The following is a 17,930-nucleotide window of genomic DNA, read 5'->3' on the forward strand; positions in this document are numbered from 1 at the left end:
ACATCCAGCTCCACATCCAGCTCCACATCCAGCCCCACATCCAGCTCTACATCCAGCTCCACATCCAGCCTTAACCACTGCTGAGAGTCCACTCAGCCCAGACACCAAGCTCTCCATCCTTGGTAATATGCCAAGCCCCGGTTCTTCTGCGACAGCATCGGACTCTGAACAGGGGACAACCAAGTCTGAGACGGAGCCTAGCCCCAAGACTCAAAATAAAAGCCAAAAATGTATTCCTTCAGACAGACCTGGCTAAAACTATTTCCATGGCTGAGGTACGACAAAGGACGTAACACAACGCACTGCGTTTACTGTCAGGACTGCAGTCTGAATATGGCCAGCAGTAGTGCATTTATAAGCAGGTCAACAACTTGTCCTATAGAAACTTATAGCAAGTTGCCTTGCTCTGGAAATGCTAATCATTTCAACTCTGAGTTGCCGATCACTAAATTCAAATCAGAAACCCACCTCATGGAGAAAAACTTGTGCTTCAAATAGAGACACACATATTCTTGTTGTTAAATCATTCACATTATATCAGACTTATGGAGAGCAGTAAAAAGGCGACCCGATGATGTTAAAGGCCATACAATTAAAAATTTGGGTGCATCCAAAAAAAGTGCAATCAATGCAAAAAAGTTAGTGTGGATCCCTGAAAGGATTGGTTTATCAATCAAGAACAACAGAGTTCCTCAAACCAACCAAGAGAAGTATATGATACCAAAGAGCAGAACGCCCTGTTTCAGTTTCCCTGAGAGAGGATTATTCTCTGGAATATTCTCTGGTTTGTTCCATTAACGTCTGAGTAGGAACGTTTCAATCTGAGAAAATGTTTGAGGTTTTCTGCCAGAGAACACCAGGCTATGAAAGCACAGTTCTTATGACTTCACGTGAAAAAAAAAATCAATAACCGGTCAGTAGGATTTCCAGCTCTTCTTCTCCCAGACCGTCCACAGTGAAATGTTTGGGTTTTTTTTAAACAACTCTGTTTGTATAACTGCTGTCTGCTTTCAGAAGACCTCTTAATTTCAATGCTGCTCATTGCTAATTAATGCAACCAATATTAAAGTCAGAACATATATGCAGTATACACACACCTATCACGCTAATGACAGGAGCAGCTGAGCCAAAAACATGTCCTGGTTATGAACACACACACACACACACACATCAGCCTTCCGTGGTGAGGAACATGGGTATTACAGTGATTTGAAAAATCCCAACACAGGGAAACGTTTCATAACTTTTTTCACTTCCCATTTGGGACGAAACGGTTGAACAATGAATGGAATCGTGTTTTAAAATAAAAGTCTCAGATCAGAGGACATGGACTGGGATTATACAGACTGAACCTCAAATAAAGGACGTGAATCCAAACAAACACCTCACAGATGATGACTGTCTTCCACCTGTGTCTCCTCCTACTGTAGCTCTGTTCCTTTTATGCACTTTAGTATTATTCACTGGGCTAAAGGTTCTGTTGTTCTAATGCCCCACATTAACTGGTCACATGATCACATGACACAGCAGCACTGTGAATATTAGAAATAGAAAACATCTTAAGAAAGATGGACTGTTTAATCCACATTTGGCTACATCTACACCTGGACGTTGTAAGATCCATATTTTGTTGAGTTTTTGGTACATAGATGATACTGGGCAATGATAACAATTTTGCAATCAATCTAATGTATTTGTACTGTTAAGCATAAATCTGAATGATTAAGTGAAATGAACTAATATAAATAAACTGAAATACAGCAACGTACTGCTTGTCTATATTAGAAAATTTAATCCGATTATTCACACGATAGGGTTAGAGTTTTACAACACTCCCAAAATGTAAAAGTATGCAGAAAGAAAGAACAGCAGATAGAGGTAAAAAGTATAACTGAAAATATGAAGTCATTGCACTCAACAATATCAATCAGCCTACAGTACTGAACAGTCCATCTGACTGTTGTGTCTGTCAGACTGTCAGTCGTAGACTGATTGGCTGTCCTGATCTCAGTCAGGCTGCTCTGACACAAGCGCCCAACTTGGGGCAGGGCTGCTGACCAGAGGTTGAAGCACTTTTTCCCCACAGTGTGTGTGTGTGTATACTAAACCATGGATAAGTGGAAGGACCATGAAATAATTGGTTATTCTTGTTATTTTGATTATGCATTGAAATGTATATAAATTAAATCTGACTAATTTGACAAACTTTACCGTGTTGATTTTGTGGGCTGTTCAATAAAAGGGCAGCACTGGTGCATGAAGCTGCCACTGTAACTGTGCACACTCACTTGTTGTCACAGTAGTGTAATGTGAGTTTCCATTAATCTCCTGACTTTGACAAGTATTTAGGTGCAAAGATTTGGGAACAATTATTTGCCCAAGGTCATGCTTGAAGTCACATCTCAAACACCTCCTTGTGATGCATGCCTTAGTCAACGACTGTGGAGGAAAGGCTGCAAAAGAATCTGTCTACTCATTACTTACAGTGAAATTATTAAAAGCATATTAAAGTTTTAATAAATAAATAAATACAGACAAACCCTGTTTTGGAAAAGTTCCTACTTACTTTAAGGATTTCTCCACGCTTGAACGTGAGTTCGTCGTCAGCAGTGGCGTTGAAATCATATTTGGCAATGGCCTCCATGGTGATGGCGGTTTGGTGGAAAACAGTTGGCTGTTTCAGGGACTTAATAAAAAACTAAAAGAAAGTATCCAAGCCTTTGAAAACAGATGCTTTCCTCCGAGTCTCTCCTCCCGTCTGTGACCCGTTTGGTCAGGGCTTAGACCTCACATAAAGAACACAGGACGGCACCTGCAAACAGAACACAGGAATCAGTTCCAAGTGTCATCATTTGAACAGAGCATTTATCACCATGGCAGCTTTGTCTAGGAAGCATATTCTACAACATTATTTTACTACATCGCTGCCACCCAACATAACTAGGTCCCTGTTCTCTGGTACTTCTATATAATACTGCAGTAGTATTACCAATTATTCTCTGGTGCAACTCTCATGGCCCTTTGGAGTTCATCATCTTCTGGTCTAGACACTTGTTTTCGGGTCAGTCTTCTTCAGCCAAAATAATGTATGATTCAAGTATTTAAAAATGCTTTATTTCATTATTATTATTGTTATCTTTTCAGTTTACTTCTCCTCCTTCACAACATTCCTTCCCCTGCCACTGGACCATGTTGTCAGTAATAACCATATGGGTGAAAGTATGGGGCCAGGGATCTTAAGGTGATATGACTCTCTGCAGAGACATTCTCTACAGTCCAAGTTCTATTTTACTTTGTTGAAAAAATGTGTGTTTTAAAACTTTAAACTGTCAAGAGCTACAAGTAGTTCTAGTCTAACCTGACATTCATGTCCATGATCTTCCTTTCAAACACTGTGTCCATCTATTTACACCTCTTGACAACATGGCTTCCTCCAGTTTTCATCATTTGAAAATGTTGTCCAACATTTTTATGTTATTTTATTTCCTTGTGAGCATCAACGATTCTCTTTTAAAAATTTAAATTTATTTTTTTCCATCGTGACAGCCCAAACCCTGCACAACGCTTTTGTTTTTGCTTCTCTGAGAACAAGGCCATTGGACCCCACTATAATCTGCGGACTGTGTTGACAAACAGACACCTGGTCCGACCACAGACCAGTCAGTTATCCACGGGCTAGAAACTGCATTTACAGAGTTAAACGGATGATGCCGTGTTATCCCATTATGTTGTTTGTTGATATGCTGCCGTACAGCTCTGATGGCTTCACCCTAATGACCAGTTAAGCAATTAAATCCGACAGCCATCCAGATGACAGCCAAAGACCGACTAACAGATTCCTTGTGTACAACACACAGACCACCACGGTTCATAACGACGAAGCCTGCACCGTGACTGTGGCCCATATTTAGAGAAAAACAAAACATTCAAACCCATGACCGTAACAGTTCCAGAAAACAGACGAAATAAAGCGCGTCACCGATAGATACGACAGAGACAATGAAAGAGGAAAAGGGGAAGCTCGAGCCTGAGAGGTGGAGCAGGCTGACATTTAGAAACCATTGAGCCGTTTTGTCATGGTTTAAAATGAGATTTTTCTTAACGGCTGTACGACCGACATTTCATTACCAGAGCTGCATTTTTAACCATTTTCACCCACGGCGTGACGCCGTTCAGGAGAACAGACTGTGCCTAGTGGAGCTAGCATGCCGGCTAAAGGTCGGCTAACAATAACTGCGATGCAGCGCCAATATCCAACTTGAACGATCATATGTGTCACAAAGCTGAGAACATGGTGACATTATATCAAAAATAAACATGCTCGGATAAGCGACATACTTCTATCGCTCTCGGAGACCCAGTCGATTATTTTGTCAAATGTGGAATAGAAAAGAAATCAGCTTTTTTCCCCAAAGCGCAGGCTGTTGTTGCTCTGCTAACGGTGCTCGGCTACGCTGAGTCTGCGACGCGAAAGAAAAAACAGCAAACAACTTTGCGTGTAGGAAAACGACGAGTAAACTCACCACTCGATATAAATACCGTTGGAACACCGCCACCGAACCGTAACGGGTAATTAACCCAGCCCGTGTTTCCTCTGGAGAGGGGAGAAACAGCTTATGTCTTGCTGTCGTTTTCAGCCCGTCCTCGGAGCCTGAACCGAGCTACTAGCATACGGTTTATTTCCGCTTCCTCCTCAAGCGTTGGGAGGGTCTGACTGTTAATGCTGCTGTTGCTGAGAGACTGACTCAGCTGCTTATTTGTCTAGATATGTCTGTCTGTCTATATATATGTATGTCTGTCCGTCTATCTGTCTGTCTATATTTTGACAGCCTTACCAACATGCAGAACCAGATCACACCACTTCTACATCAAACGTATGTAAACCAAAGGTCTGAAGGTGCTGAAGAAGCAGTTTTATTTCTCAATTTACACACGCACGCACGTCCTCTTCAAGCAACCCATGTGTGAAAGGGGAAAAGTGGGCAACATCTCTCCAGTAATTGTGCTTGCTCAATGCATTATCTGGGATTCGAACAGGTACCTTCCTTCTAGAAGCCCATTCCTCTAACTACCTGTGCCATGACTCATCCTGCAGTGACAGATTTTCCCATCAAATGTAACAAACTTACGGGTAAATAAAAATTTTTTAAATAAAAATATTTAATAAAAAAGATTACCAAATTGACTTAACACTTAACTTTTAGAATTTTATTTTTACTAACTGAATATGCTTCCAGATTATTTTGTTTTTTCTTCCTATTTGTCCAAATTCTGAGCGGATTATACTCACTAAGATATCCGACTTTAGTCAGTACTCACTACATAAATAAGAATGCAACTGACAGGTCTGTAGAGCGGTGACAATGTCTGTTCTCACAGCTACAGTTGAACAGAAAACGACTTATAGACAGAACAAACAATCGGTTTAACGGTTATCGTCTGTCAAACAATCGCCTGTCTTCATTTTTGATGAAATAGAACTGTAACTAATATGTTCACACAGACACAGGATCAGAAAGACTGGATCGAAACTCAGTCACTCTACCCAAACCGTGGTTTATCAAATATGTTGGATTTTTCGGACTTTGCTCCCCGTGTTTTCCTTTCTTTTCCCTTCGTGAACATCTGTTTTTGATTCTGACCTACAGTGACCGAAACGTTTGTAGAGTAAAAGCGTCACAATGCTGACACCTAGTGTTTCATTTTATTATAACTGTCTTCTTTGTTATAACTTCTTCTGAAGGACATCTTTGAAGAGGACACGGTACCAAGACTCTTCTGTCAACTGTTCAACTCTCATCCATAATGTCTGAAAACACTGACGAGAAGACGGTGACCACCAACCAGAGACCAGAGCAAATGTTTCCAGAACTACTTGGATTTTCACAGATGCAACAATGCATTGGCAGCCAAAGACCAGGACATAAGTCCCTGTCAGTGGTACCAGAGCTTGGTACCAGGGCTTGGTACCAGGGCTGGGTACCAGGGCTGGGTGAGTGGGTAAATGGGATGAAAAGATAGAGCAGGGGACTTTCCCAGGGAAGATCTGAAGACCTGGAGCAGTTACAGACCACAACATTAGACTGCAGGTTACCTGTGTATAATTAAGCTGATGACGAGCTTACTACATCATATCATCATCATCATCATCATCATCATCATCAATCAAGTCTCTTCTCTGCCTCTGTTTGTGTGTTGTTTTGTTGTCTGTTGTCTACAACATTGTTTAGATAATAAATATAAACCAATTTACATAAAAATCTTCAAAATGCTCTAGAAACCTCAACTGAAGAACAGACTTGGGGATTTGACACAGTGCCATTGCATCCAATGCTTTTTCGTCCTTTTTTCTCCATTCTGTGGACTGTTCCAGAACCTTTCATCTTTAGTGCAGGAAGTCAACGACGTTTGTAACTTGTTTGGCGTCTCTTGTAGTGCCCCCATTTTTATCTGTGGAGTTGGTTTTTTAAAAAAACCCAAAACGTCACCTCCTGGAGAAGAGAAATGTGGATCTACTTGACCCGCAGGGACAGAATGTAAGGGGGTTCGATTCTTGATGCTGTGATCCGCTGGAGGCAGAGTGTTTCCACTCTTCTTCTCTAGAAGACAATGATAGTCTGTAGAGTATCCTTGTAAATACAGAAGGACTGCAGTGTTGTGTCTTTACATTTCTTTGAGATGATTTCTGTTGCTGGACCTAATTAGACATAGAAAGAGTAACAATAAGACAATAATCACAAGGGCCAACCAGAAACTATGGATGAACAAGGAGGTGCGCAGGAGACTGAGGAAGCGTAATACTGCCTTCAAATCAGGTGAGGTGGTGGCACTCAGATCAGCGAGGACCAATTAGAACCGTGCCGTCAGGGATGCAAAACGTGTCCACAGTCTGAAGGTGCAGGGTTTCTTCCATGACCGCAGCAACACCAGACAACTGTGGCAGGGAATCCAGTCTGTCACAGACTACGAAGCCACACCCTCATCCTGCCAAGACAACATCAGCTTCCTCAGTGAGCTCAACAACTTCTTTGGAAGATTTGAACCTCTGAACAACACACCAGCAAGGTAAGCTTCTCCCCGATGATCAGGTCCTCAGGCTCAAAACCACTTATGTACAGAGAGCTCTGAGAAAGGTCGCCGCACGGAAAGTTGCAGGTCCTGACAACATCCCAGGACGTGCGATCAAGGAGTGTGCAGACCGGCTGGTCCACGTGCTCACTGACATCTTCTGTCGTCTCCTCGTGCTTCAAGTCAGACACCATCATTTCAGTGCCAAAGAAATCAACCATCTCATGCCCTGTTGCACTAACACCCACCATCATGAAGTGCTTCGAGCTGGTTGTTAAGGACCACATCATCTCCATACTGCCCCCGTCATTCGACCTGTTCCAGTTTGTATACCAGCCTAACCACCTCCACTGCTCTCCACCTGAGCCTGGAGCTCTTGGAGGGAAAGAACACCCACGTGAGGAGGCTGTTTCTGGACTTGAGCTTAGCATTCAACATGATCCTCCTCCAGGACCTGGTATGCAAATTGTTAACGGTCATATTGTTGGGGTCCATGACAACTTCACTCAGCATCACACCACCCTCTTGGGGTGGATAGATACCGGGAAACTCCCCACCAGAAAAATACAAGTGAAGAAGCCTCTTGAGGTGAGTCCAGGTGACTACTCTGAATTACTTTGAGATCATTCTGATGACCTGGAGGACTGAGAACATCCACAAATGCAGGAGGTTCAGTAGACCTGCTGGTAACGAATGACTGAATGGATCACCAAGAGAGTCTACAGACCAGACTATCATCCAGGTCTACAGACTGATTTTAAATGATTATTTATTTTTTAACATAAACCTGATCTTTTAACTTTGCTGCTAGACTTTTGTCACAAATCAGATTTGTCTAAATGACACCAGTGTCTGAGGTCGTTCTGATCCACGTCATCAGTTAAAACGGCAGAAGCAGTACTCTGGCCGATCACGTAGTACTTTAATGTACTATAGTTGACAGAGCACAGTAACATATCAAATCTATAAAAACAGGTACTTTTTTGACATTGTAAAAGAAGGAAATATAAAGAGTTGAATATGTTTTAGAGATGTTGAGGTGAATCCATGTCATCATCCTGTACATTAGAATAAAAAGTCATTAGAAGACAGACACACACACACACACACACACACAGAGTCCAAGTCATTATAAAAGCACAGAATCATCACTCATTCAGGTCAGGACACGTCCAGCCAGACAACAACAGACAGGTCAGGTCAGTACAGTACAGTACAGAGAGAAAGACTTCATCTAAAAATGTACAAAGTCCATATTAAAAGTATGAGCTTTTAAAAAAAAAGACATTTCTTTTAAAAATGATCAACATTAAAAATATCCAGAGATTTTTGAATGCCAGAAAGTGGCTATAATCACAGTCTAGAGGTGGCGCTGATCATCATCATTATCCCTTTGATCACAGTCCAGGCATGATGTAGGCAATGTTGTCCAGTGTATTGGACTGGAATGAAGAGAAAGAACTGGGTTAGAACACAGGTTCAAATAAAAGTACTGTCAAAATTACCAAAGAAAAGGCAAAGAAGAAGGAGGAGGAGGAAGAGGAGGAAGAGGAAGAGGAGGACCAGTGTCTACTTTACCAGGACATTTCGAGGACATCCGTTCAACTGTGGTATCTGTGCAGTGAGACAGGTCAGTGGGCCCAGGGCACACAGGATGGAGTCCAGCAGGACAGACAGGCTCCCAGACACAGCAACCATGCCCTACACCACACACACACACACACACACACACACACACACACACACACACACACACTTTGTTTTTTAATACAGTGACAAGAGGGGGGTGTTAGTATGAAGGGCAGTGTTTGAATTCAAAGTGTAAAGTCTTACTTCAGTTTCCTGTAGTCTGTGTCCAATCAGAGACAGCGATTCTCCCAGCAGCTGCAGATGAGCTGCTGCATCGATGGGATCAACATCTGGGACTCGTGCAGGTGACAAAGACAAGGTTCCTGGGGCTCGGCTGGGCGACACCACGGCAGTTCCTGTGGCTATGACTTAGATGACAAAAACAGAATTATGGTAAGAGTGTGAGGACAGACCATGGAGACTTGGCGTGAAGATACCTTTGCTCTTGTTCTCCGTGGAGCTCTTCTGTTTGATGGTGGTGGCCTCGGCCTTGTTCTGTTTGTGCTGTAGATGCTGAGCCTTCTGCCTCCAAAGCTGACCAGACCAGCACACAACACATTTATATATAACACAAAATGAAAAGAAAGGCTTTCCAAAATTACATTGTAATTGTAATATATATGTATACATACATACACTATATGACCAAAAGTATTCGCTCACCTGCCTCGACTCATGCTATGAACTGAAGTGCCATCCCATTCCTAACCCAGAGTTCAATATGATGTCGGTCCACCTTTTGCAGCTATTGCAGCTTTTTTGTAATTGTCCAAAATGTTTTGGTATCCTGAAGCCTTCAAAGTTCCTTTCACTGGAACTAAGGGGCCAAGCCCAGCTCCTGAAAAAAAGAAAATTCCATGCTCCCAACCTTGTGGGAACAGTTTGGAGCGGGCCCCTTCCTCTTCCAACATGACTGTGCACCAGTGCACAAAGCAAGGTCCATAAAGACATGGATGACAGAGTCTGGTGTGGATGAACTTGACTGGCCTGCACAGAGTCCTGACCTGAACCCGACAGAACACCTTTGGGATGAATTAGAGCGGAGACTGAGAGCCAGGCCTTCTCCACCAACATCAGTGTGTGACCTCACCAATGCGCTTTTGGAAGAATGGTCAAAAATTCCTATAAACACTCTCCTCAACCTTGTGGACAGTCTTCCCAGAAGAGTTGAAGCTGTAATAGCTGCAAAAGGGGGAGCGACATCATATTCCCTGTTTCTGTTTACCTCTGCTGTGGACCAGCACCAAGTGAAGGGAGCAGCATGCAGTGCTGTGTTCAATCTCCTCCAGATAAACAAAGCTACCAGCCATGTCTTTTAGTTTATTTTTTTGCTATATTTTTACTGTATCAAATTTTTTTATCACAAAAATAATGATAATATAGAAAATATTTACCGTAAAATACCAGGATATAGTGAAACTCTCACGAGATTGGAATAAAAAATATTTCTGCGATGTACTGAGGGAGTGAAAAGAGAACCGCGATATAGAAAGGAAACACTGTATATATACACATACAGTGCTTATCATAGGTATTCACCTCTCTGGATGTTTTACTTTTATTGCTTTCATAAATTCAATCATGGTCAATAAATTTGGCTTTTTTCCACACAAAAATGTATTACTCTTTAAGTGAAAAGAGTTCTATAAAGTAATGTTAATGAAATTTTTTTCCAATTTTTTCCAAGCCAAATTTATTGACCAAATAAAAAAGCCAAAAAAGACAAATTTAGCAAGATATATATATATACACACATGTATGCATATACATATACAAGTATATATGTATACATACTGTATATATGTGTGTGTATATACTGTATATATATATATACACACACACAGACATATATATACATATATACACACACACATATATACACACAGACACACACACATATACATATATATATATACACACACACACACACATATATATATAGATAGATAGATAGATATATTTGGTGTGAGAACTGACCAGCTTGTCTTTCTCAGGCATCGTTTTCCACACTTCTGCCAACCGTTTGCTCAGCTCACCAAAGTCTGTCAATCAGCAACAGAACATTGTTATGCTCTTTGATTCACTGGACAATATACACACACACATACATGTTTGTGTGCACACAGTGAATAACAGACCTAGTCCTGGCTGCTCTGCATTGATGTTCACCCTGTACTCCTTACAGAACACCTGGTATGCCGTTGTCTTTTTGGGCTAAATAAGTGAGGAAACCAAAGACAGCACATTAACGCTACAGTATTAGCGACAACAATCTCCCTTGTGGACTGTGTGGAGTCAATGTTGGCTTTCTATAAGCAACAAAGTTGTAAAAATGTGACCTTGTCTTTGTCAGATTTTTCTCGATCCTTCTCTTCTTTTCTTTTCTTCTTCTCAGTTGTATATTCACTGCTATGCTGCTGCTGCTGCTGCTGGTATGACAGCGGTGTACCCATGGCATACATTGGACCAACAGCACTGTGGGTGACAGTGGGGTGGGAGTGGCTGTGGCCTTTTGATGTATCTAAAAAAGACAGCAGAACAATACATAGACCTGTCAATCATTTATCAAATACATGAACGACTGCTGACACTTTGAGCCAATGGTTTAGTAGAACAGCCACACATACAGTACCTTTTACTACTTTAATTCAAGGCCAATATTGTCAAAAGGACTGAAAACAGACTGGACTTCAAAATTAACTTGATATTTACACGATTTAATGGCAGTGAATGCACCACTTTGTGTTGCTGCTCCTGTCACACTTGTCCAGTAGAAAGATTTTTGTCTAACCCTAACCTTTATTTGACATGTTTTGTTTTTTATTTCTCACCTCCATTTCCTTTGCTGTGCTTCTTGTCTTTCCCACTTTTCTCCTTGTCTCTGTCTTTTTCCTTGTCTTTTTTCTTCTTGCTCTTTTTACTCTTCTTTTTCTTTTTAGACAGATGTGTGAATGAATCATCAATGACTAGTTCTCCAGCCTCCAGCTCTACTCCAGAAGAAGCACTGTCATCTCCCATCACACCTCCAAAATGTCCTGGTGAAGAAGAAGGAATGAAGTATGTTTGACCCAGGTATTTGGACTTTGTCTTATGTTAGGAATCATGACCATTCAACAGTTTTTTATTAAAAACCCTTTGTTCTCTATAAAAGCACAACCTTCAGGGCTTCAGGTCTGGGAGTGGGGTTGGGGGGGTGACGCTGAACTTGCCAAAGTCAGCTTCACATTGGTGCCATCTGACACTCTGTGTCAAACAAAATGATTGAACTACAACAGGCTTACATTTAAAGGGATCATGGACAGTCATGATGTCATCAATGTTGTGGTCACATGATGAACACACCTCTCTAAAACAGAACTGACTTCATGGCAGAGAAGGTTCTTTGTTCTACCTGTGGGTGACCTGTCGTGTTTTACCCCAGCGCCTCTCTCACCTTCGACTTCCACTTCCTTCCCCACGACAGGAAGTGGATCTTGACTCTGTTGCAGCTTCCTCTTGGGAGTCTTTGAAGTCATCTTGTCTCTGTCCTTGTCTTTCTTGGTGACTCCCTTTGATGAGTGTGCTGTGATTGGGAAGCTCTCACTTTCCTCTTTCTCTGGTGACATGATGAGCTTCATTTTCAGCCCGTCGGCCTCACGCAGCGTCAACGGCTCCTCTTTAGAAGTTCCCCCGTGGAAGAGAGAGGATTTTGACGAGGCGGAGGAGTGTTTCTTGGAGGAGGTTGACGACGTAGGTCGAGACTGACAGAAAGAATGGCTGCCTTTGCTTCCACCGCCACTGCTATGTTCACGTTTGCGATCCTTGGAGGAATGTGAAGAAAAAGAGGGGTAGGAGGGTTTCTTTAGGAAATGGGGACCGGGGTCTGAACCCGTAGCTAGAGGAGATGTAATGGCTTGTAAAAGGCCCATAGCTGTGTCCGTTGAGTGTGAGGACGGGGGGGGAGACATATGTGAGGAGCGGTCTGCAGATTTGTGCTTTTTCTTATGTGGAGCTGGTCCTGAACCCTCATGGTCTAACATAGTAAAGAATCAATGGACAGTTAGTTTCATTATAACCAATCAGGAAACAGAAACAATGATTAAAAAATAGACAAACTTCTCACCTCTGTGATAATAGTCATCACTATGTTTCTTCTTTTTCTTGTGTAACTCCCCTCCCAACATAAAAAGCTCTGAATCCTGTTTTAAAAAAGGACACCATGACTTCCAGAAGACTGGATGATGATTTAGTGGCACTCCCAAAAGTATTAAAATTCCCAATTGTACATTGAAGAGACATATTGAAATTTAAATGAATAAACCAGTTCCAAAAACAACTAACCTTGGTCCTCTTCTTGGAGGACTTCCGGACCTGAGCAGCAATCTCCTCCTCTTCTCTGAGAAGATCTTTGTACGATCTCCTCTTTTCTCTCTGGCTTCGACCGGCAACAAGGCTGCGGTCTCCGTCCAGTACCATGTCTGAATTACAATTAAATGGTGTCATTGGCAGGACTTTACAGGAGGAAAATCTCAAAGCAGAGTAAAACAATAGCAGTATGTTGTATAGCAATAATAAGTGAACAAAATACAACACTGATACCACCTTAGATGCAACAAAGATTTGAAAATCCTACTTCCATGGTGTGATATCATAAACTTATTAAAGATCATTGTTAAAATTTCAATTATAAGACCATTACATCAAGAAGCAGTGTTTACACCAGTCTGTGGGAGAGACTGCTGCACAAGAACATCCAAGAGTAGGTACAGATAACAGCAGCACGACAAGTCAAGTAGTCAAGGATCAAAATTCTTCTTTACAGTTGACGACAACAAAGTCATACAAACATTAAATATTTGAACCACACACATATTTAATTATTATTATTATTATTGTAGTACATTTAGGCCTCTTTACCCTTTATCTCCTCATAAGCCATGGTTCCACCCTTGAGAAGACGTTTACTGGCCACAGGACGTTACTAACACCAGGAAAAACAGGGGATTACCTGTGCAATAAACACAGAAAACAATTAAAACACATCAAGTTAAACATGAATATACTTGTACTATTGCCATAATTCGCATAAGAGCGTGCAACACGAGTATGTCTGAAAGTTTATCTATGACATAAAGAAAGAATTGGAGGTACATTTGAATGGGTGTACGTTGTCCTCCAGTCCCGGCGGTTTCTCTACTGCTCGGCCCAGAGAAAAGGTCAAAACTAACTGAAAAACGCATTTGGAGAAGTATTAACGTTCCTATTCTGCATGTAAGCTTTAAAAACCATAAAAGGTGGCGTTAAGATTTCCCGCCTACTTTGGCAAAGACACAAACACACCCCCCTGTCCAGCTTGTTTCGCTGTCACAACCCCTTCCCAGTGGTTCCAGCAGCTAAATCCCTCCCGCCGATTCTATTTCGCGGTGTTCAGTACAAGTTGCAAAGGCAAGTCCGAGGCTTCCACACAGAACTAGGCCGCGGTTCCGTCAGTGGGAAAACAGCAGTTTGAACATGCATATAACTTTACTCGTGGTTTCTTACGCTGCCGTGTGATATCATATGCAGTGCATAAACATCAGGGGTGAGGAAAATATGTCATTACAAATGAAACTACCTTGTAAGATGTCCAATTTACGGGGGCCGTACCGCCATCTTTGTTCTTAGAAAACAATACGTGTTGGCCGAGGGTGGGGCTTCGACAATTCAGCCAATCAGAGTGAAGGGAAGTAGCCCTATTGGCGATGTACTGTTATGCTGTCATATAGCATAACCCTTGAATTCTGCTCAAGTATTACACAATTAATACAGATTTTTTTATCAATATACTGTATACAAACCTACTGATTTATTTAATTACGTACACAGATTTCCAAACAGCCACATAAAAAAATGCAACATGGGGAAAACCCATTGCGAATCCAAAATGATAAAGAAAAAAGTAACATGACATACCAATAATGAATTGTTCAAATACTCCATACCATTTACATAACAGAATGATTTTAAAACTTGAAAGAAACATGTACACACACACACACCTGAGCCAAGGGCCAATTTTACTCCTTTATTCTGCCAGTCTTTATACAAAATGTACTTTTCACCTCAGACTTTTTCATCTGTCTTATAGATAGATCTGCACTAAAGGGCATGGCATACACGAATTTCCTATATACATTATAGATCCGTTTAGTACAGATTCTATCGGTAATTGTCAGTGGTGGCGTTCTCCTGAGATAACCCTGCTGTTTACTATTACTTTCTATGTAGTGCCCTCTTCAGGGGAAGGGCGAGCGCTACACGATCTAGGCCTGACAAACAGAACAAAACAGTTTGCATACTATACCTTTGAGTATATGATTAAAAAAAACCTACAATCCTAAATGTTTAAACAAAATAACAATTTAAAAATTATCCAACACACAAACATTTGCTTTGTTGAACAGTCATTGTTAAAAGTACTGTGATAAATCTTTGTTTGAAAATAGAGAAAGAAATTCACAACAGCAGGTGTGTTTGTGTGTGAAGGACAGGTTGGACACAGTCTTCTACCTGTCCCCCAGATTCTGTTTTTGTAGACTGAGTGATGTAAAACTGGCCAGCAAATCAGTCACTTCATCTACCTGAAAGGTACACAACAAAGCCACAGAGTTGTAGTTAAAGTCAGAGTTTAGTTCACACTTCAATTCAATTCACTAATTCTGGTTGTGTGTAACCACAAATCTGACTGAACGTTGTTCTCACCTGTTCCTTGGTGCGTGTATGCTGCAACTGTGTGGAAATATGTTCCAGTCTCTCTTTAGCCTCACTCTGGCCCAACACGTTCAAGTATTCCCTCAGCATTTGAATGATCTAGAAGGCACATTGTCCATGATTAATCTGTCCTAAGGCTCAGATGTGGAGAAGAGCTGCTGCGCTCCATCTGTACCTGGGTCACCTCCCCCCTGAGGGTCTCTAAGCTGCCAGAATCTCCCTCCTGGAGGATGTTGAGCTTGGAGCGTGCCAGATGCAGCGGTGTCCTGCCGGCCCGGTCCAGAGCATCCACTCGAGCTCCTACACAGAGACGACAAGCACAGAAATATTACACACGCAGGTAAACTTGTCTGACTAGTCAGAAATCAGCGTTTCCCAACAGTGTGGACACAGCGGTGGCGGCGGCCTGACCTCCTCTCAGCAGTGTAGTGATGACAGGCACATGGTTGGTACAGGCCGCTGCAGGAAAACACACGGAAAAAACACATGAAGAACACACACCTTTTATTGCGTACATTTTACTGCTGTTTCAAGTATTACAATGTTTCCACACCACGGATACTGCATACAGTAAGTACTCCCAGAGTTCAGCTTCAACACTATTTCAAACCAAATGTTTGTGTAGTACAGAGTATTTAAGTCTGGTAGTACTGTAGGTCTTCAGCATCACAGTTCTTTTCCCTTACCCAGATGGAGGGGGGTGTTTCCCAGGCTGTCTTGCTGGTTGGGGTCAGCACCATGGCTCAGCAACAATTGGACTTGGTGGACAAAGGAAAAACATGCAAATAGTACAAGGCTTGTCAACAGGTACTCTGCACCAAAACAATATAGAAATGAAGAACAAGAAAAGAAAATAATGTCTATCATATACATATATAACAGAAGAAGAAGCAGACGCAGACACACACACACGTAAACAGCATATTTTCTTGAACTGTTCTTTGTTTTGGACCCGAGTTCTTCGACTGTTCCACACCGCTCATGGATGTAGTTGTTTGTATATTTAATTATAGATTAATATTTAGTTTGGTAGGAAAGGATGCCAGGGTTAGGGTTAGACTTCAGTAGTCTGGTCTGTGTGAAGAGTGGATCTGTGGGTTCACGGTATCTGACCTGGTCAACAGGAAGTGACTGTGCTGAGGTTCAATAATTCACCTCATGTGGTCATGTGGTCCAGGTCAATTGTGATCCAGTCATTGTTTGGCTTGGTGTATGACCACAATGGTTCCTGAAACTTTGGACAACTCAGCCTTTCAATTTACCCCCATCTATTTCTATTTACACCTTTCTGTTCACTGGGTTTTTGTCCAATCACATCAACGTAGTCTGACATGATCATTTATTCCAGTCAAACCACAGTTTCATTTCCGCATTTATAACCGTCTTTTCTTTTCAACTGAACCAAAATATTGGTTTTATGTGATTTTAATATTAATTTTAATGAATACTTGTTTTTATAAGAAAACCTACATTACTGTATAAAATGCTACTATAATGTAATAAATACACACACACATACATATATATATATCAACAAAAAAACTTGACAAATCAGAATCGTGGTCAAACCAGAACATATGGACCAGTACATGGACCAGTACATGGACTGGGTGATTACAGGGATATAAGGGCGAACCCTAACTCACCGATGCTCTGGTTGCCATTGCAGGAGGAGAAGTGCAGAGCTGTCCTTCCCTTGTCGTCCGCTGCACACGGGTCAATGTGGTCCTGCAGGAGCTTTCGCACTGAGTGAACACAACTTTATTAGAAGATTCTTATTTTTGGACGCGGCTCTGTTACTGGATCAGCCAGAGTGTTTACCTGTGTCGATGTCGTTGCTGTTCGCTGCCTCCCTCAGTCTTTTCACAGCTGTACAGGTACAGAAATGATGGGATGCTGGCGTCACACTGATGACGTCATGCTGTATTTATTGTACTGGAGCTGATACTTGACATCATATCAATGAATTCTTGTCATATAAATTTACAGGCTCGTTTCTTTTTGGTATTTCCTATTGACTTTTCTAACGGTGCATTAAATATGATTTACCGCCACCTTGTGGTGATGTTGCCTTTTCATATTCCTCCAAAACAAAAATTATGTCCAATGTCATACAATTTATTTATTACTTACGTTAATAAAACTTTTTTAATGAACTTCATGACATAATTACACATTCAACTGTAACTGTAATAAGTATCGGTTGGCTGTTTAAACCAGTTCTTTTACCAGAATTGACAGTGACTTTTAATTCTAACGTAACCAGAACTTCAATAAAGGTACGTATCATAATTTAAGACAAGTCGTCCACAATTCAGGGTTTTACCAGTAAATGTCAACTTACCATAGATATCTTTACCAATTGGACCCAGGCAGCGCACGGCTCGGTGGTGGCGCCTGGCCCTCGTTCCTGTCATCTTCCCCAGCCTGCTAGCCACTCCTGCTGCGGGGCCACCGCCGATCTCCGCTCCCCCCGGCTCCCACAACACGTGCAGGCACTTGAG

General features: G+C 41.7%; 3 protein-coding genes across 4 annotated transcripts in view; all 3 read right to left on the reverse strand.

Moving 5' to 3' along the window:
• Positions 1–4,670, reverse strand: part of grb2b (growth factor receptor-bound protein 2b) — a 14,616-nt gene extending 9,946 nt beyond the window's left edge. The window contains exons 1-2 of the mRNA XM_008330773.3: positions 4,524–4,670; positions 2,567–2,812 (exon numbers count right to left, since the gene is read on the reverse strand). Coding sequence (XP_008328995.1) covers positions 2,567–2,644 — 78 coding nt within the window. The 5' untranslated portion in view covers positions 2,645–2,812; positions 4,524–4,670. The remainder of the gene's footprint in view (positions 1–2,566; positions 2,813–4,523) is intronic.
• A 3,299-nt stretch (positions 4,671–7,969) lies between these two features.
• Positions 7,970–14,418, reverse strand: hmgxb4a (HMG box domain containing 4a). 2 transcript variants are annotated; one of them, XM_008330770.3, is made up of 13 exons: positions 14,291–14,418; positions 13,594–13,684; positions 13,018–13,154; positions 12,800–12,875; positions 12,131–12,709; positions 11,529–11,732; positions 11,037–11,218; positions 10,836–10,911; positions 10,675–10,739; positions 9,135–9,231; positions 8,902–9,065; positions 8,647–8,769; positions 7,970–8,510 (listed from the first exon to the last, which is right to left on the reverse strand). In XM_008330770.3, the coding sequence occupies exons 2-13, from the start codon at positions 13,613–13,615 to the stop codon at positions 8,466–8,468; spliced, it is 1,770 nt and encodes a 589-aa protein (XP_008328992.1). In that variant the 5' UTR covers positions 13,616–13,684; positions 14,291–14,418; the 3' UTR covers positions 7,970–8,465. The 2 variants fall into 2 exon arrangements, with proteins under 2 accessions (XP_008328992.1, XP_024920225.1); XM_025064457.1 differs by lacking the exon at positions 14,291–14,418 and adding an exon at positions 13,828–14,094.
• A 302-nt stretch (positions 14,419–14,720) lies between these two features.
• ankrd54 (ankyrin repeat domain 54) overlaps positions 14,721–17,930 on the reverse strand; it is a 3,942-nt gene continuing 732 nt past the window's right edge. The window contains exons 2-9 of the mRNA XM_017040370.2: positions 17,771–17,888; positions 17,248–17,295; positions 17,073–17,171; positions 16,113–16,184; positions 15,838–15,885; positions 15,602–15,726; positions 15,418–15,525; positions 14,721–15,296 (exon numbers count right to left, since the gene is read on the reverse strand). Coding sequence (XP_016895859.1) covers positions 15,222–15,296; positions 15,418–15,525; positions 15,602–15,726; positions 15,838–15,885; positions 16,113–16,184; positions 17,073–17,171; positions 17,248–17,295; positions 17,771–17,888 — 693 coding nt within the window. The 3' untranslated portion in view covers positions 14,721–15,221. The remainder of the gene's footprint in view (positions 15,297–15,417; positions 15,526–15,601; positions 15,727–15,837; positions 15,886–16,112; positions 16,185–17,072; positions 17,172–17,247; positions 17,296–17,770; positions 17,889–17,930) is intronic.

This window comes from Cynoglossus semilaevis, chromosome 17 (genome assembly GCF_000523025.1).
Source record: "Cynoglossus semilaevis isolate Cse_v1.0 chromosome 17, Cse_v1.0, whole genome shotgun sequence".
Lineage (NCBI taxonomy): Eukaryota > Metazoa > Chordata > Actinopteri > Pleuronectiformes > Cynoglossidae > Cynoglossus > Cynoglossus semilaevis.

Excerpts from the sequence above, each read along its gene's own strand:
- hmgxb4a (XM_008330770.3), bottom strand. The coding sequence starts at position 13,615 with ATGGCTTATGAGGAGATAAAGG. Across the intron at positions 12,710-12,799 it reads TGATGACTATTATCACAGAG|ACCATGAGGGTTCAGGACCA; the intron begins GTGAGAAGTTTG and ends TTACTATGTTAG. Across the intron at positions 8,511-8,646 it reads GATGTCCTCGAAATGTCCTG|TCCAATACACTGGACAACAT; the intron begins GTAAAGTAGACA and ends TCTTCATTCCAG.